General features: G+C 51.3%; 7 protein-coding genes across 7 annotated transcripts; 5 read left to right on the top strand and 2 right to left on the bottom strand.

The window, feature by feature from the left end:
• Positions 1–828: 828 nt before the first annotated feature.
• Positions 829–2651, top strand: P174DRAFT_405843 (NAD(P)-dependent alcohol dehydrogenase). The gene is made up of 2 exons (XM_024824086.1): positions 829–1281; positions 1365–2651. Exons 1-2 carry the CDS (start codon positions 1109–1111, stop codon positions 2353–2355), a joined length of 1164 nt encoding a protein of 387 aa, XP_024682298.1. The 5' UTR covers positions 829–1108; the 3' UTR covers positions 2356–2651.
• Positions 2652–3965: 1314 nt separating this feature from the next.
• Positions 3966–7362, top strand: agdC (putative alpha-glucosidase). The gene is made up of 8 exons (XM_024827184.1): positions 3966–4435; positions 4487–5094; positions 5146–5389; positions 5442–5513; positions 5564–5787; positions 5835–6021; positions 6072–6180; positions 6233–7362. The coding sequence occupies exons 1-8, from the start codon at positions 4225–4227 to the stop codon at positions 7173–7175; spliced, it is 2598 nt and encodes an 865-aa protein (XP_024682299.1). The 5' UTR covers positions 3966–4224; the 3' UTR covers positions 7176–7362.
• A 197-nt stretch (positions 7363–7559) lies between these two features.
• Positions 7560–8261, top strand: P174DRAFT_388544 (uncharacterized protein). The gene is made up of 3 exons (XM_024823413.1): positions 7560–7864; positions 7939–8015; positions 8072–8261. Exons 1-3 carry the CDS (start codon positions 7672–7674, stop codon positions 8117–8119), a joined length of 318 nt encoding a protein of 105 aa, XP_024682300.1. The 5' UTR covers positions 7560–7671; the 3' UTR covers positions 8120–8261.
• Positions 8262–9500: 1239 nt separating this feature from the next.
• Positions 9501–12816, top strand: P174DRAFT_159419 (purine and uridine phosphorylase). Its single transcript, XM_024821195.1, has 3 exons — positions 9501–10797; positions 10863–12582; positions 12642–12816. Exons 1-3 carry the CDS (start codon positions 9816–9818, stop codon positions 12670–12672), a joined length of 2733 nt encoding a protein of 910 aa, XP_024682301.1. The 5' UTR covers positions 9501–9815; the 3' UTR covers positions 12673–12816.
• A 1109-nt stretch (positions 12817–13925) lies between these two features.
• On the bottom strand, positions 13926–15361 carry P174DRAFT_159437 (putative TIM barrel metal-dependent hydrolase). The gene is made up of 2 exons (XM_024821196.1): positions 15057–15361; positions 13926–14979 (listed from the first exon to the last, which is right to left on the bottom strand). Exons 1-2 carry the CDS (start codon positions 15117–15119, stop codon positions 14002–14004), a joined length of 1041 nt encoding a protein of 346 aa, XP_024682302.1. The 5' UTR covers positions 15120–15361; the 3' UTR covers positions 13926–14001.
• Positions 15362–15789: 428 nt separating this feature from the next.
• P174DRAFT_405853 (putative MFS quinate transporter) lies at positions 15790–17827 on the top strand. The gene is made up of 4 exons (XM_024824087.1): positions 15790–16025; positions 16094–16447; positions 16507–16575; positions 16629–17827. The coding sequence occupies exons 1-4, from the start codon at positions 15935–15937 to the stop codon at positions 17705–17707; spliced, it is 1593 nt and encodes a 530-aa protein (XP_024682303.1). The 5' UTR covers positions 15790–15934; the 3' UTR covers positions 17708–17827.
• On the bottom strand, positions 17785–20837 carry P174DRAFT_440968 (putative C6 transcription factor). Its single transcript, XM_024827185.1, has 10 exons — positions 20584–20837; positions 20396–20466; positions 19909–20311; positions 19771–19852; positions 19244–19717; positions 18877–19189; positions 18510–18820; positions 18259–18458; positions 18058–18178; positions 17785–17955 (listed from the first exon to the last, which is right to left on the bottom strand). The coding sequence occupies exons 1-10, from the start codon at positions 20656–20658 to the stop codon at positions 17951–17953; spliced, it is 2055 nt and encodes a 684-aa protein (XP_024682304.1). The 5' UTR covers positions 20659–20837; the 3' UTR covers positions 17785–17950.
• Positions 20838–21247: the final 410 nt, after the last annotated feature.

Consider the following 21247-nt stretch of genomic DNA (forward strand, 5'->3'; position numbering starts at 1 on the left):
GAGAGTGTTGGGTGGTCCATGAACCGCATTTTGGGCTGAACCAATGAAACGCCGAGATTTTGAGGTTCTTGTGCGACCTTTGAATGTCGTGAATTTATGATTTCTTTTCTTTCTTTTTTTCTTTTCGGCTTTCGCGGGTCATTGACGCTTCGAGACCCACCGGGAGGCTAAAATAGCCTTTGTATATTAATTTAACCGAGTGGGCGTTTCAATGACAGTATTCAAGGCCAGGAAGGTAACTCTGTGTTCATGTCGATTGATACCCTGAGACGAATATATTGAGTAGCCAACTATCGATACTGTTGCAAGACAAGCACCAATCTCTCCATCGGGCTATTTCCCTATGGATCAGGGTGGTTGTATAGATCTACCATGCAGCAGTTTTGGCAGGGGAAGAGATACTCCGGAACTAGGTAGCTTATATTACACACCCATCTATCTACTGCGTGTCGAACACAAGTATCCTCGGACAATTCCTTTCCTCTGCGGTGATGTTTCAATTCTCCGACACCATAGGGACAATACTCCAAAGTAGACCTATGTGGTAGTACCATAGAGATTAGAGGAATGTACTCCAATTGAAGATGGATTTCGAGCCTGGTTTCAACCAATGAAGAGTGTCCAGATGCAAAACCCCGCGGACTGCGGGGACAACGTCACAACATGAACAAGCGACCCGGCTAAACGGGACTATTCGCGGTGTCGGTAGTGCGGTGTAAGGACCTCCTACTAGTACTATGGAGCACTAGGGATGAACAACGGTTAGTAATTTACTCCACACCAATCCAGTCCGTTCCATCCATCCCACTTTGTGTCCCGCAGGAGGTTGTAACACTCGGGAGGTGAGCTTCGATTCTGATTCAGGCTGACCACCTATGGATCTTCGATAATCATAATAAACATGGAGGATTATCATTCGGCCAGCGGTAGCTGAATATCCGTCATGAATTTTTTGTACCCTTATTCTTAAAAGGGGCAACTCGAGTATTAAACCTTGTTGGTCCCCCTACTACCCTCCCCTCTATCCCTCTCTGCACAATCTCTCCTTCACACTCTATACCCTTTGATATCATCATTTGTCCAGCCCTTCCACCACGAGTCGGATACCATGGCTACCGCAACCACAACTGTGCTCGAGAAGCCTAACATCGGCGTCTACACAAACCCCAAGCACGATCTGTGGATCGCGGAATCAGCACCAACGTTGGAGGATGTCAAGAGCGGCAACGGACTGAAGCCTGGTGAGGTTACGATTGAGGTTCGCAGCACAGGTATTTGCGGGTATGTCTCTTTCTAATCCTTGTGTGCGTCCTACTTCCTCGTGTCGCACGCAGTAGCTGACCAATGACCTCTGAAACACATAGATCTGATGTACACTTCTGGCATGCGGGTTGCATTGGCCCAATGATCGTCGAGGGCGATCATATCCTGGGTCACGAGTCGGCCGGTCAAGTGATTGCGGTCGCTCCCGATGTCACCTCCCTCAAGCCCGGCGATCGTGTTGCTATCGAGCCCAATATTCCTTGCCACGCTTGCGAACCCTGCCTGACGGGACGCTACAACGGCTGCTTGAATGTTGCCTTCCTATCCACACCCCCCATTGACGGACTGCTGCGCCGCTATGTCAACCACCCCGCCGTCTGGTGCCACAAGATCGGCGACATGAGCTTCGAGGATGGTGCTCTGCTGGAACCCCTCAGTGTATCTCTTGCGGCAATTGAGCGCAGCGGACTCCGTCTGGGCGATCCCTGCTTGATTACCGGTGCTGGTCCCATTGGTCTGATCACCCTGCTCAGCGCGAAAGCTGCCGGTGCCACCCCGCTCGTCATTACGGATATTGACGAAGGACGTCTGGAGTTCGCCAAGTCTCTTGTCCCCGAGGTGCGCACCTACAAGGTCCAGTTTGGTCTCTCTGCCGAGGAGCAAGCCAATGCGATTGTCAATGTATTCAACGACGGCCAAGGATCCGGTCCGGATGCCTTGCGGCCCCGCCTGGCGCTGGAATGCACAGGTGTCGAGAGCAGTGTGGCCTCCGCCATCTGGAGCGTCAAGTTCGGCGGCAAGGTCTTCGTCATTGGCGTCGGCAAGAACGAGATGACCATCCCGTTCATGCGTCTCAGCACACAGGAGATCGACCTGCAGTACCAGTACCGCTACTGCAACACCTGGCCTCGCGCCATCCGTTTGGTCCAGAACGGCGTGATCAACCTGAAGCGCCTGGTCACCCACCGGTTCGCACTGGAGGATGCCCTCAAGGCCTTCGAGACGGCCGCGAACCCCAAGACTGGAGCAATCAAGGTCCAGATCATGAGCTCGGAGGAAGACGTCAAGGCTGCTTCGGCTGCTGCTCAGTAGACCTGACTTGGACTTGTCCATACTGCTGGCGTTTATGGGGTTAGAATCGTTTGGGGTTGTTTTGTTGATTCGTTTTTCATGACACCGCGCATACTGTCATGTTCTTTGCATTGCGATGATGACCATGCCATGTACTGATGTTGATGATTACTATATGTGCATCCAGGCTGATATATAGACATTTCGAAACTCTTTGTCAAAGATTGGTTGAGTGGCTGGTGGCTCTGATAGATAATGTCCTTCCTTTCATATGCGGTAATGAGGCAAGTCTAACAGCGAGGTAGCTCATTTTAAGTAACTAGACCAGGTCTTGGCTCAGGCTGCCTGGGTCTAGAAGCCTTGGGTATAGGACATTGACTCTAATTAATACTTTAGAATATCCTGCAGACCCTCTATCTATGACCGTCAGTAGATGAATCCAGAAGTCATGTTCAGGCGACATATCCAAGGTCACTTGAAGACATAGGTAGTGGAACCGAGGATGCCTGTTATCATTACCCTGGCCGAACTCAAAATATATCCACGGTTGAGGTCAGTTTACCTGTACCTCTCTAAGTAGGCAACATATCGCTCCCTTCGCCATCCCATTCTTATACTCTGATGTCAATGCGAGTGAGTACATAGTGGATACAAAACGCCAAAAGTACATATTTCCCTGCAGATCTTAGGGTCCGCATCCTACTCCCAGAAGAGAACATGGACATGCCACAAGGGCCAGACAGGGATAAAAATCACGAGCGATGATGGATATCTATATATTCGCTAAAATGAGTGACCATGTTGATTGAGTTCATCTCAAGCTGTATTCTCATTGCAGCACCATGATCCCCTCATTTTCTCCAGACAGGAGTTCTTCTTATCGGATCGAATGTGAGTTTTGATTGACTTGAATACGATCTCTGACGACACCGTGCCATCACTAATGAGTACTACCCTGATCAAGTGCTGAGGACCCCCGGCCTGGACCTGCCATCACCGCCAGCACAGACTTCACAGCGGGGAAGCAAGCGGGGAAAGCTTCTCTCTTGGCATCTGGTGATTTGTTGCTCTCCACCAGTCAGCGTGCTGTATACATGCTTGGCAGAGACGATGATTTCGATGTCGGGCCGGCATCAATGACCTTGAAGCTTCCAAGTCATATGCATTTTGCGGGCTGGAGCTACTCAGTCTATTGAGGTTGAGCTCATACAACTTCATTTGGCTCAAAGCTAACATATGTGAAGATATGAAATCATCAACACCATGAAGCGCGAACAAGTCTCAGGATCAACGCGGGGTGTCAATATTAAGAATAACTGAACTGGGTGATGATCCCTGCAATAATAGGCCAATAGAGCACATTCTATACTGCATAATATTTGGTTATGCAGTTCCCATTCCAGGACAAGATCAGCATCATCCGCACCAAAAACGGACTGGGTTGGATCCCCGATATTTGACCGACTGACCAAGACCCTGCAAATGAAAATAATGCACTTGAAGACCTTCGTGTTTGCTCCATTTCTTCCCCGCTAGTTGACCTCATTTCAAAGGGTCCAACTGAGCAAATCAAGTCTAGTCCTTCTCCTGAGAGCTCTCCTGCCCAGCCCGAGACGGCCAATTGCCGGGTGCTTGTAGCTTCGGCCCAGGCGTAATCTCCGCGCAGTCGTTCCGCGTACTTGGATCTGATTGATCTAGTTAACTATTGTGTCTGATGTTTGTCATACAGCCAAATGAACGCCTGCGCCACCGGCCGTGCCCGGGAAAGTGTAAGGTGCATCCGATGGAATGTTCTGCCGCTAGGGCGCAAGTCAAAAGGCATATAAACCTGGTGTCCCTCACTTTCGATTCGCTTTATCTTCAGTACCGATCTCAAGTCTCAACCTCAACATGTTGAGATCGCTGCTACTTCTTGTACCCCTTGTGGGCGCTGCCGTGATCGGTGCCAGGGACAACAGCCATGACTGCCCTGGTTACAAGGCCACAAATATCAAGGAGGGTCGCGATTCATTAACGGCGGATTTGACGTTGGCTGGTAAACCGTGCAACACTTACGGCACCGACTTGAAGAATCTGAAACTTCTTGTTGAGTACCAAACTGGTACGTTTTTCAGCTCTAAACGGCGATGAATTGTAGCTTACTTCTTCCTAGATAAACGTCTCCATGTCAAGATCTATGACGCGGATGAGGAGGTTTACCAAGTCCCCGAGTCGGTTCTCCCTCGCGTGGATGGCAAAGGTGGATCGAGCAAGAAGCCGGCGCTCAAGTTCGACTACCAGGCGAATCCTTTCTCCTTCAAGGTCAAGAGGGGCCGCGAGGTGCTCTTCGACACCTCTGGTTCGAACCTGATCTTCCAGTCGCAGTATCTGAATCTCCGCACCTGGTTGCCCGAGGACCCTAATCTCTATGGTCTCGGCGAGCACACTGATTCTCTTCGCCTGGAGACCACCAACTACACGCGTACGCTGTGGAACCGTGACGCGTATGCTATTCCTGAGAAGACCAACCTGTACGGTACTCATCCCGTGTACTATGACCATCGTGGCCAAGACGGCACTCACGGTGTCTTCCTGCTGAACTCCAACGGCATGGACATCAAGATCGACAAGACCGAGGATGGCAAGCAGTACTTGGAGTACAACACTCTGGGAGGTGTTTTTGACTTTTACTTCTTTACCGGTGCTACTCCCAAGGATGCCAGCATCGAGTATGCGAAAGTCGTCGGTCTTCCCGCTATGCAGTCCTACTGGACGTTCGGTGTACGTCTTCCTGTTTTGATCTGCTGGTTCTTGTCTAATGCTATTTTCTAGTTCCACCAATGCAGATACGGCTATCGCGATGTGTTTGAGGTCGCTGAGGTTGTCTACAACTACAGCCAGGCGAAGATTCCGCTGGAGACCATGTGGACCGACATTGACTACATGGACAGACGTCGGGTGTTCACACTTGACCCTGAGCGATTCCCTCTGGAAAAGATGCGTGAGTTGGTGTCATATCTCCACAACCACAACCAGCACTACATCGTCATGGTTGACCCCGCCGTCAGCGTGAGCGGTAAGTTATCTTTCCAAAGTATGGAGGGGGAATCGTATTGACAAATGATTAGACAACGTCGGCTACAACGATGGCATGGAGCAAGGCATCTTCCTGCAGACCCAGAACGGTAGCCTCTACAAGGGTAGGTCTCATCTCAAGCATCAGGACGACCCCAGACACTAACCTGTACAGGTGCCGTCTGGCCTGGTGTGACTGCGTATCCCGACTGGTTCCACCCTAACATCCAAGAGTACTGGAACGAACAGTTTGCCAAGTTCTTCGACCGCAAGACCGGCGTCGATATTGACGGTCTGTGGATCGATATGAACGAGGCCGCCAACTTCTGCCCTTACCCTTGCAGCGATCCCGAGGGCTACTCTAGGGACAACAGCCTTCCTCCTGCCGCTCCCCCGTTCGTCCCAGCAGCCCACGCCCGTTGCCCGGATTCCCTGGTGATTTCCAGCCCTCATCCTCGTCGAAGCGGTCCACCAAGGGATCCAAGGTTGGCCTGCCTAACCGTGACCTGATCAACCCTCCGTACATGATCCGCAATGAAGCCGGCTCCCTCAGCAACAAGACCATCAACACAGACATCATCCATGCCGGCGAGGGATATGCCGAGTATGACACTCACAACCTTTATGGTACCAGTAAGTAGCATCTATCCTGGTGACAAGGACAGTCCTAACATTTTCAATAGTGATGAGTTCTGCTTCTCGCAATGCCATGCAGCACCGCCGCCCTGAAGTGCGGCCTTTGGTCATCACTCGCAGCACATATGCTGGTGCTGGCGCCCACGTTGGACACTGGTAGGTGCAATCCATCTCAATCTGCAAACTATACTGACACTACATTGGCAAGGCTTGGTGACAACATCTCCGAGTGGAGCAAGTACCGCATCTCGATCGCGCAGATGCTTGCGTTTGCCTCGATGTTCCAGGTGCCCATGATCGGATCAGACGTGTGCGGATTCGGCGGCAACACCACCGAGGAGCTCTGCGCTCGCTGGGCCCGTCTCGGAGCCTTCTACACCTTCTTCCGCAACCACAATGAAATCACCGGCATCCCGCAAGAGTTCTACCGCTGGCCCACCGTTGCCGAGTCCGCTCGCAAGGCCATCGACATCCGCTACAGGTTGCTTGACTACATCTACACAGCCTTCCACCGGCAGACGCAGACCGGCGAGCCCTTCCTGCAGCCCATGTTCTACCTCTATCCCAAGGACAAGAACACCTTCAGCAATCAGCTGCAGTTCTTCTACGGCGACGCCATCCTGGTCAGCCCCGTGACCGACGGGAGCCAGACTTCGGTCGATGCATACTTCCCCGACGACATCTTCTACGACTGGCACACGGGTGCCGCCCTGCGCGGCCGCGGAGCCACTGTCACCCTCAGCAACATCGACGTGACCGAGATCCCCATCCACATCCGCGGCGGCAGCATCATCCCCGTCCGGTCCGAGTCCGCCATGACCACCACCGAGCTGCGCAAGAAGGGCTTCGAGCTCATCATCGCCCCGGGACTCGATGGAACTGCCTCGGGCAGTCTGTACCTTGACGACGGCGACTCCATCGAGCAGCGCGCCACCCTCGAGCTGGAGTTCACGTACCGCAAGGGCCGTCTCCGGGTGAAGGGCAAGTTTGGTTTCCGCACGGACTTGAAAGTCAACGCTGTCACCTTGCTTGGCCAGTCTGCGCCTGCATCCAACTCTGCAAGCCAGGCCTCCTTTGACTCTGGCCGCCAGGCAGTGACCATCAAGACGAGCCTGGATCTCACCGGTCCTTCCGAGGTCGATCTCAACTAGTACAGCAGTGTGATTCGTCTTCGTACAGTAACTTAAATTGAATCCAGCCCTTGACAGTGTCATAGGCGCAAGGGATAATAAACTAGTCCCTGTCATGTCTCGTACATAGTCCTTGAAAATAGCAAGTTAGCACCATGTACCTTGGAGTCACCACCACTTAGCAAACCACATAAAAACATGATTCACTGCGGGAAGGAGAACGTAGATCATCATCTCAGTGGCTACAGTACGTCCTGCATGGGACGACGATGATCCATACTTGATCCACGGGGGCCACATACCACGCCATCTCAGACAATGCAAGGGACCGCCGCAACGCCGCATAACAACGCGCCCCCTATGCATCCCTAGTCTACACATTTCATCTATCTATTTCAACACAAACCCTCATCAGCTAGCCTCTTATCTAGCCATCCCATCTTCATCGAGTCGAACTACTCACCATAACCAACAACTACACACACGCCAGACAAGCCAACAGACAGAAAGCCCCAAAATGAAACTCCAGTTGCAGTTGAACCCCACCACCACCCTCCTCCTCTCCACACTTGCGTTCCAACTCGCCCGCGCAGACCTAAGCTACTACTGCGAAATGGCCAAAGACGGCACAAACATGATCCAGAAGGCCTACTGCTGCGATGATCTGGTGCCTGCGCGCTACGCGGAGAGTTTCTTGCAGGGGGACAAGTGTACGCTTTCGCCCTTAGTTCCCTGGTGCAATGAAAGGAAATTGGATAGTAAGAAGCTGATGTGACGTGTGTAGGTACGCCTGCGGATCCGAAGACGGTGGGGGATAAGTGTCCGAATGATGGGATGATGCCGGTTTGTTGTTATACCATTGTAAGTTCCCCTGGAGTTGCTTTGTGTGAGGGGGGGCTGGGCTAATATGGAGATAGGAGCATGTGTTTATTTGTACTTCGAATGGGTATGTTCAGGATTTGTAGGGCAAACGGGGAGTGTATATGGTAGATAGATGGAGGGTATGGTGGTCGGGATACGGATTGTGTATTGCTGCTTGGTTATGTTACTTGGCTCCTAATAGGGCTACCGGCTGCTACCTGTGCCTTTTGATGGACACGAGCAAGGTTTAACTAGTATATTCTCTATAGATCTCTCATCACTCTTCTCCAGACAACCTTTCGTACTCGGTGGAGTCTTCTTCCTGAAGCTCCTGCGCGATCTCTTCGTCTTCCAGAGTTGTGTATTCTTTGAACAATTTTCTCAGCCGGTCTTCTCATAAGCTCTTCTGGTGGCACAGAACTCCGCTGTCGCCCTGAGCTGTTTGGGTTTGTCCTGCTGACCCTTATGGACAAGGTCTGGCAAAGGGTTCTGGGACCATGCAGTCATACCAATCGCGCTTTAGAGATATGCTGGATAGAGGGGATTTTTAGTTCGCTCGACAGTCTTAATAGCATTGATTTCCATCAACAGTGACCTGGGAGGGCTGTTGAGAGACCCATCTCGAGATAATGTGCCATTGCCATCTATCCCGATATGTGCCCGGAAGCAGTAAATCTAGGGTCCGACATAGGTAACGACATTTTTTGCATGTACTAGCTGAAGATCTTCGCTTACTGGGACTTGAGAATGAGCTTATAAGCAACTGATTTAGTAAGTGCATGAGGGAGCTTGAAGGCTGTGTTAAAGCAGTCCAAGGTTACGAGGTAAGGTTATGTTGACCTCTATTCAATAAACACTGTAGTGCTCTACAGCATTGGGCGTATGAAGGACAAGGCCTTTGAGGATTTGATTGGATAATATGGTTTAGTTGCCAGCCCATGAGAGGTAGAACAAATCTGCCTTGTTGAATTTCTGCTTGAGGCTGTAGATCCCGCAACGATTAGCACCCCTTGTTTTCTCTTTGTGTGCGCTTTATGTTTGCCCAGACTAAGCGTAGATTATAACTGATAAGCATTTACGATGGATGTGCCTTTGAATGTATCCATCAGAATTCTCAATGTTTGGGCTCTCAAAGTGCAGTAAGATGTGACAAAACGGACAGAGTGGTTGTGGGTGTCAATACTTTTGCACTCCCACTGTACTTCATTCTTGTCGTTATCATCACTTATGGACTGAGGTACGAGAGAATTCCACTAAGGCTATCAGATTGACCATCTCCAGACAAGGCAGCCATCGGTATTGAGTGGAAGTCGTGTAACGTTGTACATCAAGCTATCCTTACTTTCCCAGCTGCCAGACCAGCACCCAACAACTAACCTACAAGGACGTACTGTACCTTGTTGCCGTCATACGGACCTCCATTCAGTCGCTCAGTCGTAATTGGCAGTCAAAATCGCCGTGGTCGTGGTGCACTACACACGCATGGTGGAGCTGCTGTTGGCCAATACTACGGTAGATTTCCTCTTATTGTGCAGTGACGGGGTAATAAGGCATCCATCATTAGTGTGGCCAATGGTGATTCGTCTTTTACCGCCCAGGCACCCTGCCTCATCCGCAGCACAAAGGCTGAGCTTTAGTAATTAACTATTATCTCTCCAGTCTGCTCCTTTTTACCCCAAGACGCAATATCAGATATGATAGCCCTCTGCATCTGCCTTTCAGTTTCTCGTGAACATACATCTTCTGTCGCCAACGTCAGATGGAGCTGAAACTCGTCTTGGTTTTCACCACTTAACAACCATGACCATGCCTTGTCCTGCACGAGACGAATTCCAGGTCGGTTGGATCTGTGCCCTTCCTATTGAGGCTGCCGCAGCCAAGGAAATGCTCGACGAAGACTTTGGAATCCTCGAAGAACAAGATGCTGCGGATACAAACTCATACAGATTGGGTAAAATTGGGAAGCACTATGTTGTGATCGCCTGCCTGCCCGCAGGACAATATGGAGCCTGTGCAGCTACGACAGTCGCAAGCAACATGGTCCGCACGTTCTCAAAATCATTACGGATTGGTCTGATGGTCGGCGTCGGAGGAGGGATCCCATCCCCCGATCATGATATACGGCTTGGCGATATCGTGATTAGCTGCCCGACAGGCACTTGTGGAGGCGTGATTCAGTATGATATGGGCAAGGTCACTGCGGACGGTGTATTCTGCCGAACTGGCTCCTTGAACAGTCCTCCCAGGTCATTGTTAACAGCAGTCAACCATATGAGGGCTGCTGAGCTAACTGATGATCCCCGCTACCCGGAATATCTTCAAAGAGCAATCAGGAGGACCCGACGGACCCAGGCACACTTTGGCCGACCCAGTTCACAAAGCGATCGATTGTTCAAAACCAAGCACGAACATCCTGCTAGTGCGAAAAACTGCGATATGTGTTCGAGAGACTGGGAAGAGACTAGAAGTGAACGAGGCACCGAGGATCCGCTGCCACACTATGGTATTATTGCTTCGGGAAATTCTGTTATCAAACACGGTTGCACAAGAGAACAGCTTCGTTTGGAATCTGGGGCACTGTGTTTTGAGATGGAGGCAGCAGGCTTGATGTTAGACTTCCCTTGCATTATTATCCGCAGCATCTGTGATTACTCTGATTCGCACAAGAACAAGCAGTGGCAGGGTTACGCTGCCTTAGCGGCGGCTTCATATGCCAAGGAATTGCTCGCATACGTGCCCCGGGGTCAAGTCTTGCAAGAGAATCTTGCAGTAGACGTATGCAGTAAGTAATGTCCAGATTAGCCTAATATTTAGAAGAGCATGTGGTTTACTTATCACCGTATATAGGTTCCATAGTGAATTTAACTCAAGAAGTCAAAGGCACAAATCAACGACTGGACATAGCATACGATCAACAAGAACGGCATTATTGCGAGCAAACAGCTAGAGCCCTGACTGAACAGCAACAGAAGTGTCACCAGGTGTTCAAGACATCAAACTATGAGCAGCATAAAGACATCAATCCCGGCCGTGTACCAGGGACATGTCAATGGGCTTTGCAAAACCCGCATTATCTCCATTGGTGGAATAGTCGCTGCAATGATCTTCTGTGGATATCAGCAGACCCTGGCTGTGGAAAATCCGTTCTGGCCAAATCACTTATCGATGATGACTTCAAAGCATCTAGTTCAACAGTGTCAAATTGTTACTTTTTCTTCAAGGACAATGGTGAGCAGAACAATCTTGCTACAGCATTATGTGCCATACTCCATCAGCTCTTTAGCCAGCAGCCAAATCTGCTAAGGCATGCTTTGCCATCGTGGGAAAGGAATGGGAACAAGCTCCAGCAAGAGGCTGGTGAACTTTGGCGGATCTTTATAGCGGCGGCATCAGATCCCACGTCGGCCAATACCATATGTGTGCTCGATGCGCTTGATGAATGTCATCCAGATGATCAAAAACAACTCATCCACAGACTCAAGGACTTCTGCCATCGAACTGATTCATCGCCACTTGAGACCTGGTTGAAGTTTCTGATTACCAGTCGTCCTTATGATGAAGTCAAGGACCAATTCAGAGCTATCACAGATTCCTTCCCACATATACATCTCAAAGGGGAGGAAGAAAACGATCAAATCCGTGAGGAGGTTAATCTGGTTGTAAGGATTAGAGTGAAGGAGCTGGCTGAGACAGCATCACTGTCATCTGATGTGCAGCAGCGTCTTGAGCACCAACTTCTTCAAATGGAGCATCGCACGTATCTGTGGTTATATTTGGCCATTGACGATATCCGCACTACATTAAAATACAGCCTTTTACCTGCTGAGGAATCAATTCGACTGATACCTCCCTCTGTGGACGCGGCATATGAAAAGATACTTGCTCGGATTCCATCCAATCACGTCCATACAGTGAGAAAAGTCCTCCAGATTATTGTTGGTGCACGGCGTCCCTTGACAACACAAGAGATGGCTGTGGCATTGGGTATAGCGTTATCGCCGAGGTCGCAAACCGCCGCAGAAGCTGGAATCGACCCAGCAAGATTAGCCAAGAGGATACGACAACTGTGCGGTCTCTTTGTCTTTATCAACAACTCAAAAATATTCCTTATCCATCAGACAGCCAGGGAGTTCCTTATCTGCAGGGATTTGGCCAGCAATCCTAATTCCATCTACGCTTTCAAGCAAACAGACGCGGAGAAACTGATGTCTCAGGTCTGCCTACAATACTTATTAATGGATGATCTGGAACAAACAGATTCAGAGAACCGAAGACTTTTGGAATATTCAGCAGTGCATTGGGCGGACCATGTACGAAATGTATCCCTGATGCAGCAACACGAAATTGACGATCTGTTACATCACATATACGATACAGCCAAAGGTCATTTTGCAGTTTGGTTCCCAATATTTTGGCGCAACACACATATGTTAAATGATTACGCGCCACACATGAATCCAATCCATCTGGCAGCTTTTAACGGGCACACGCGAATGGTCCTGAAATTACTTGCTGAAAATGGAAACAGCATAGATGAGGAAGACAATACAGGTTCGAATGCGTTGATGTGGGCCTCGCTGAAAGGACATGAAGAGGTTGCTGAGTTGCTACTAAAACGAGGAGCAGATGCCAACGTCCAAGGTGGAGAGTGTGGTAGTGCACTGCACGCTGCTTCAATGGGAGGACATGAAGAGGTTGTACAGCTGCTATTAGACCACGGAGCTGATGCCAACGACCAGGATGAATTATCTGGTAGTGTGCTGCGGGCTGCTTCATTCAACGGGCATGAAAATGTTGTACGGGTGCTATTGGACCATGGAGCTGATGCCAACGCCCAGGGTGGATTTTATGGCAATGCATTGCAGGCTGCTTCAAAGGAAGGACATGAAAATGTTGTACGGGTGCTATTGGACCATGGAGCTGATGCTAATGCCCAGGGTGGATTTTATGGCAATGCACTGTATACTGCTTCAATGGAAGGACATGAAAATGTTGTACAGGTGCTACTGGACCATGGAGCTGATGCTAATGCCCAGGGTGGAGGATTCGGCAATGCATTGCAGGCTGCTTCAATGGAAGGACATGAAAATGTCGTACGGGTGCTATTGGACCATGGAGCTGATGCTAATGCCCAGGGTGGAGAATACGGCAATGCATTGCGGGCTGCTTCAATAGGAGGACATGAAAATGTCGTACGGGTGCTATTGGACCATGGAGCTGATGCTAATGCCCAGGGTGGAGAATACGGCAATGCATTGCGGGCTGCTTCAATAGGAGGACATGAAAATGTCGTACGGGTGCTATTGGACCATGGAGCTGATGCTAATGCCCAGGGTGGAGAATACGGCAATGCATTGCGGGCTGCTTCAATAGGAGGACATGAAAACATTGTACGGGTGCTACTGGACCATGGAGCTGATGCTAATGCCCAGGGTGGAGGATATGGCAATGCACTGCAGCATCGTCAGACACTGGTACCGAAATAGTTAGGCTGTGCAATGCTAATATTGCATGACCTGGTTTAAGTTGATATACACAGTTTAATACATAATAAATCGAGTGTCATAGTGCATTGTAAAGGCCCCGCGTCTTAGAGCTTGCATTAGCTAGAGGTCTCGCGGTTCGGTAGTTTGGCTTGATAGGATTGATAACAAGTACGGGCCTTCCATCGAAAGCTTTAAGAATGGACAAGGACGCAAGCATTACGATTATTAATTAGTCGTGGAAATTGGGAACCTGGACTAAACATTACATGGACAAGCAAAAGTGGAGAGATGCGGAAATCCCCCATCCCCATCTGCCGGCAGCTCGGCAAATCCATCCACAATAATTAATTAATCAAAAGCACAGGAGACTAACCCACACACCGGCTGACCGGCTCACCGGATTCTGACCGAGATTATGACGGTCTCTTTCCGTTCATGTGATGCGTAAAGAAATACGCATCTGTAAATACATCAAGTCATAAGTCATAAATCGTATCGCGCTAACCATGCACACACATCAACTCCTCCGCGTTCGACTTGAACACCCGCTCGGTTAGGCCAGTCTCACTGGCACATAACCGCAGACACAACTCTGTAAACGGGCGAACGTCAACACCATGAAACCGCGTATGCGGCCAGTCGGTCGCGTATATTACCCGCCTCGGAGCCTTGCGTAAAAGTTCCCGCGTGATAGCCCTAAGATCGCGCAGTTGTTTGTCCTTGCTGAGACGGTACGGGGCCGAGATCTTGACGTAGGTCTGCCCCGCTTGAAGCAGAGAGATAAGCGCCGAAAAGCCTGGGAGGGTGTATGGGTTGAATTGACGATTGGTGATGATCGAGGTTGAAGGGAGTTGAGGAGACCCAAAGTGGTCGATGCAGATTTTGACTCCAAGGGACGGAACGATCCGCTCGAGCGTGGGCATCATGTGCAGAGGCAAGTAAAGCTGGATCATCCAGCCGAGGGGACGGATGAGCTCTGCGTGTTGCGAAAGGGTTTCGGCTAGCTCGGACTCGGAGAGGACTTTCCCTACTGATTTCAGATTTACTCGGACGCCCCGCACGCCTAGTGTATGCCACGCGGAGAGAGCCGTGGGACAGGTGGTGGCCGGGTCGATGACCACCACTCCTCGCCCGCGAGACTCGCCGATGCGTTCCAGGGCCTCGAGGAGGCACGAATTGTCGGTACCGTAGATGGATGGCTGGACGAGAACGATGTTCTCGATTCCCAATGTAGATTCAAAGGCAAGCGCCTCCTCAAGGGTGTGACAGGAGGGTGTGTAAGCTGCGCCTAAAGATACCGGGTACCGACTCGGTTCCACGACGTGCATGTGGCTATCCCATGATCCTGGGGGGATACGGTGCTTAAGAGGGATGGGATGTGCGATTCGGTCATCTTTGATGATTGGCTCGGCCTTCCTGGCAGCTGCAGCCAGGCAGATTGAGGCTCGGGGCGAGCTGTCCACAAGGCATGGCTTACACTGGAGAGGAGTGAGTATGGTTGACACGATAGATGTCAGGTACTCCAGCGAGTAGATGTTGACGAGTGCGAACTTACAAGTGTTAAAAATCGAGATCTCCGGACTGCTCGTCTCAGCAGATCAACGCGTAAGACTGTCATCGCAAAAACCAGCCTCGAGAATCCACGTAGTGCGCCACCTCAGCAAGGAATGTGGCTAGAACCATGAACATGAGAACAGTCCCACTCCCGTTTGCTTTACCAGAGATGCATGGTTATTAGAGAGATAGAGGGGAAGGGAACAGAAAGAATTTAAAAGGAAAAAAGGCACAAGATTCTCGCGTCAGTGTTGTGTGACACATGGAGCGGAAGGTGTCCGTGTCTGGTGAATCAACGGCTCAGTGACTTCATATCGCATTCCTTGGACCCTTCCATTGACCCATGATCCATCGCCCGTCCGACCGTTCCATTCAGGATAAATTCGGTGTAGCGGAGACCAGAGTGGATTGCCAGCGGATCCATCCGCCAGATCTGCCAGCCTTGCAAGTCCCAACCCCTGTTAAGATCGGGGGTTCCGAAACTGATGAATCCAGAAGACTCACCTCTGGATCAATAGATGCGCCAGTGTCCTCGAGAAACTGAATCAGGACCATCACACAGACGTACTATCCCTGTGAACTATGCTGCTTGCATGCGCAAGGGGACACACTCATAAAAAAAGAAAAAGATCGGAAGTTGGCCGAGACGAGAGCGGTGTCATGTGCTCTTCCGCCCCCTGCAAACTCATCCCAGTTCTCGCGGAAGATACCGACCTCAATCTTCCAGAACGAGGCCTCGGTGGGTATCCGTTTATCTGATTGCCCCAGATCATACCAATCAATTGGTAAATTCCATCAAGGGCTCTCCCCGCGAACTTGAAATTAGTGCTTGCTCTGTTAGTCCTTCCCCCGCATGTCATCGAATGTTCCGTCGCCATCATGAGGCTGGCGATTGACCGGTCTCGGTGGACCACCAATCCTTATTACGCCATCGTCATTCTGATTATTGCCTGCGGGAGTATTCCGAAAGGTATGCGCGCCTTTATTTTTTTTTCCACCAATTCGTGTGCTGACCGTGCATGTCGTGTCAATCGGCAGGTTACGATGAAGGTGGCTTTAGTGCGAGCGTCAACTTGGAATCGTTTGTGAACGATTTCCATCTCGCAGCTTCTGAATGGACGAATAACAAGACCGAGTTGGCCAACCGGAGAGCCAACATCACCTCGTTCAACGTTTTGGGTGCTGCGTTTGGTGCCCTGCTCGCATTGGACTTGAACGATCGCCTGGGCCGCCTGCGCTCGTGGCGATTAGCTTGTCTGATTTGGGCGGCCGGTCTCTTCGTTCAGGTTTTCTCTTCTGGGATATATGGTCTAATTCTTGCGGCAAGGCTATGCAGTGGGCTAGGGGCGGGAATACTCACAGTTAGCACGCCGTTGTATTTATCCGAAATTGGTATGGGTTGCGCAATCCGGGCACAATTGGCTGAGACTAAAATGCTGACTATCGGTTAGCCCCCGCAAGAACAAGGGGTTTGGTGGTCAGTATTTACATGGTTATATTGTTGACAGTGTTGGCATTGGGTTGGTCATCATTTCCAAATGTTTGCGTGTCCAGAAAGCTGACCCTGGCAAAGGTTTCTTCATCAATTATGCCGCCAGTCTGCATATGGCCCCAACGCGGACCCAGTACCGTCTCGTGCAATCCATCCCATTAATACCAGTCGGGATTGCGTTCTTTGCGTCCTTCATCGCACCCGAAACACCTCGCTACTTGGTCTCAAGGCACCGGCATGACGAAGGACGATCCGTCCTCGCTCGTCTGCGCGGGAAAGGAGTCTCCGACCCAGCGATCGAAGACGAATTCAACAGCATCGATGCGCAAGTGCGCACCAAGGCGATGGATCTGGTGTCCGTAACCCACTGGGAAGCTTTCAAAGAGACCCAACTCAACCCGAACTACCGGCAGCGATTCTGGCTGCTGATCGCCATGCAAACCATCTCCCAGTGGACCGGCGGCAACGGCATCACCTACTACGTCGCCACCATCTTCCAGTACGCGGGCATCGACGGCAACGCGCGCTCGCTCGTCTCCTCAGGCGCCTACGGGGTCATCAAGCTGATCTTCACCATGGCCTTCACCTGGGGACTAATCGACTACCTCGGCCGCCGGCGGTGCGCCCTCGCCGGCCTCAGCCTCCAGCTCGCCGCCCACATCTACATGGGCGCATACATGGGCCTGCAGCCGGGGTCGAGCACCAACCGCTCCGCCTCCGACGCCGCCATCGCCTCCGTCTTCGTCTACGCCGTCGGCTGGTCCATCGGCCTCTGCACCATCCCCTACCTCTACGGCACGGAGATCTTCCCCACCCGCATCCGCAACGTCAGCTACGCGATCAGCATGTCGCTGCACTGGTTCTTCCAGTTTGCTGTCGTCCGCGTTACTCCGAACATGTTCGTCTCCCTCGATGTGTGGGGCGCCTACGTCTTCTGGGCCATCATTTGCTTCTCGGGCCTCGTCATCTTGGGCATCTGGATGCCTGAGACGAAGGGCGTGCCCATTGAGCGGATGGGCGACCTCTTCGAGGGACCTTGGTACTTGCGCTGGCGTGCGAAGCCAAGACCAGCCAGCTCGTCTTTACCTTCCCCGGCTGGAATGGACGCGGGCGTTGCTCCTGGTGAGAAGACGCTGGGCTGGACGAACGCATCTCCCTGAGCTACTATCCTCGGGCGTTGAATTCCTGTTTATGTTAGAGCTGGTGTGTTATGTACTCTTTCATGTACACATTTCATGTCCAATATTTTGACTGTATATACATGCGAACAATGCGATGGCATCTGTTCATACAATTCTACCACTTCCAATTGTGGATATACTATGACGAAACAGTAACAACTTCCTGGATATCACAATAGACCAAGATCAACCAATCAAATGTTGCAGGTATCCAGGTGAGGATCATCCTGGCCGGCCCCACGCCGACTCAAAGGCAGACGCCATGTTAGCCGTGATAGGCTCAGCGTACGAGAACGCTTCGAAGACCTCGGGCGTAATCTCGTACGAACCGGGGTTGTCCAGCGTCATCGCCGCATTGGGCATGCCGCCTAGAAGATGTGTCGCAGGTACGGGCTGCACGCCCGTCTGTGACAGCTCGAAATCCCCGACAGGTCGCTGGAATGCGTAGCCCTGGTGCAGCAGGGGCGCGTTTGTGACGCGCGGTGCGGGGCGGAGGTTGGCATGGTTGGTGGTTGGCCGGCTGGAGAGACGTGGCGGGAGCCGCTGCTTAAATTTAGAGCGGGTTGGCCGCCGGGGTGCTGGCTGGGGGATTGACTGTGGGTTCGGGAGTGTGTTTGCGAGGTGGGTTGTGAGGGTGGATGTTCGGACTGCAGTGGTGAGAGGGTGATGTGGATGTCGATCCGGAACTTCTCCAGTTCTTGGTATATGAGGCCTAGAGCTGTGGTGATGACTGAAGAAAGTCAGCATGGGCTTGTCGATGTGAGAAAGTGTCGTGACGTACCAGGACTTGAAACCTTGACTCGCTCGAGTGCAAGGATGCAAAACTTGAGTTTGTTGAGTGTGCCCGGCGCAGCATATTTTAGGGCCTGGATCTCCAGCAGGAAGATCGATGCAGCCGTGTACACGGAGTACGCTAATGACAGCACGACATGCGCGTCGCCAAATGTACGACGGTAGAGGTCGTATAGTGATAGTATGGCAGTCGCCGATGTCATGCATTGGACCAGGTGACTCTTATCGTATGCCTCTCGGTTTCTCTTGGAACAAAGGATCGGACGATGAAGGAGGATGTTGATCGTATGATACAAGCAGCTGTGGAGGAGCACGTCAGACAAAAGTGCAATGGATCATAACGGAGACAAACTCACTTCAAGATCACGATATGGCTTGGTGGTGAGTAGGGAGGTAGCTCTGTGACCACCAGCTTCAGATAGTCCGGCAGCTCATCCCACCATTCCGCCAAGTTCCTCGCTTGCTCCTGCACACAACTATGGAACTCTGCCTCAGACACTTGTCGAATAGGGTCGTAAATGTGGATCAAGATCTCGTTTAGGATCTCCGCCAGTCCACACATCCTCATGAAACATGACGTCGAATGAGCCTGCGTCGGCGGATAATGAGTGCCTTCTGGGAAGATCACTCCATGAGGAGTCCAAATCTCGATTTCAGACGTATCGTCCACTGCCAGAGCTTATGAGTAACACAACCATGCTAGGCAGGGAAGAGACAACTCACATATAGTTCGCGGCGGGCTGACGTGAGAGTTTTGCATGGTTGGCGACCTGCCAAAGTACAATGACACCAGCTTGTCCCAGAAATAACAGCTCCAGAAAAGTCGGTTCCGGATCTCAATGTCTTCATCGCTCAGTTGAGCCGCATCCGGATACTTGCGACTATCAATGGAGATGCCGAGATCGTCCAACAATCGAAAGGCCATGCCGCTGTACAGCCATGCTTGTGTTCGATTTCCCCGCCCGCACTCTTGTGCACTGAGTATGAGCAACGTCTGGATGGTCGGAATGCCAGCATAGCCGACTTTTAACGAATCATACAACCCCGTCACCGCGCGGTGGGAGAATTGAGCGCCGCCATCGAAGGATTCCAGGATGGGGCCAATTTTGGGTTCAGACTTGCACCATCGTACCGAATGCGAGAGAATTGCATTGAGAAGGGTATCCGAGTAATAAGGACCGTTGATTTTCATATCGCCTAGAGATCGTAAGCACATTTCGTTTTGACGATCGGACGATGTGGGTACGCACGGGTAAACGCAGGTCGGTAAACAAAGTTGAAAAGCGGCTGAATCCAGCACCAGTGAGAGTCAAGAAGATATTGGAATGGTTCCTGCCGAAATCCCATCATGAGCCTCTGTCCGTTCGTGAGACCAAGAGTCCACCTACCGGCATGGCAGCCAGCTGCTCAAATGCCCTCTCTCTCCAAGCATTGTTGATGAGCCTTTCCTTGCGTCCCTCCAGCTGCATGGCAAGATTGGACGATGACGAGGACTCGCTCAGAATACCGCTCGGGAGCTGAAACAAGCTAGTAGGACCGTGGAAGGATATCCGGCCATCGTGCTCGATCCTGAGACCCTCAAAGTCCCCGGCCAAATTGGGCTCGTTTCCCTCTTCTTCTTTTATCCTTGTCCGAGGCCGTGGACTCGAACTGGACTCACCCGCCGACGACGGCGTGCCTGCTTTCCGGAAATCAGTCTCGGGCCGCGGCTGACCCCGCAGTTTGGCCAGAGCATCTTCCAGCTGTGCGACTCGAGCTTCTAATTGCTTGGTGTACGATAGGGTCGGAGCTCTAGGGGCGACTCAACGCGTCAGCAAGGGGACGGATCGACAGGAAGCTGCAGGAACAGTCGAGGGGCACGAATCGGAGACGCACAAGCTATAAACGCAGGTTTCCCCACGAGCTGCACAACGAGAACATGACGGGCTCGCGCCGTTGCATTTTACCTAAATAGCCAAGGCCGATGAGTGTCTGATCTGATAAACAAAAGGTCCAACGTTGAGGATGATATGATATATCACCTTCGGAGTTCACCCGAGCAGTCAGGGGCAAAAGAAACCCACCTTGCGCTTGCGGCAGGCCTCACATGAGAAGGCGCTTTTCCGCGTCAGATTCGCTTTCAACGGGACGTCGGCCATGCCCGATTTGCTTGGTTCGACTACCATGAAATCAACGAGGGGCGCGCATCAATATGATCGCTGAAGATCGAAGAAACAGCGCGGAACCCTCCATGAGAAGAATTCGACTTAACCCACAAGAGGCGAAAAAACGAAAAGGGAATAACAGGAGAGAAGAAAAGGTTATAGTGGCAGTGGGGGGTGGGTGGGAGGACTTGAGTCGGCGAGTGAGAAGAGGGGATGAGGGGGCAAAAGCTACTGCGACTCGGGAAGATTCGCAGGCTCCTTGCTTGTCTTCTAGATTATTAACTTGAATAATAATAAAAAAGGAGGAATAATGTCGTTGGTGGCTGGGTACTGGAACCTGGAACCCGAAGGTCAAGTCGATGAGCGATTTGATCAAGCGGATCAGAAAGGAAAAGCATAAAAGCTTCTTGCAGACTGTCAAATAACGGCATGCCGCGATGAGGCCTAAGCCGGACTCTATCGGTGATACTCCGGAGTAATTATCCGGAGCCAGTGCGCAATTGGCAAATGAAGCTGTCAGTCCCCATTCCGGGCATTTTAGACAACATGCCAGTACGGAGATCGATGGTCACCTCATTCGGAG

This window comes from Aspergillus novofumigatus (assembly GCF_002847465.1).
Source record: "Aspergillus novofumigatus IBT 16806 chromosome Unknown P174scaffold_4, whole genome shotgun sequence".
Lineage (NCBI taxonomy): Eukaryota > Fungi > Ascomycota > Eurotiomycetes > Eurotiales > Aspergillaceae > Aspergillus > Aspergillus novofumigatus.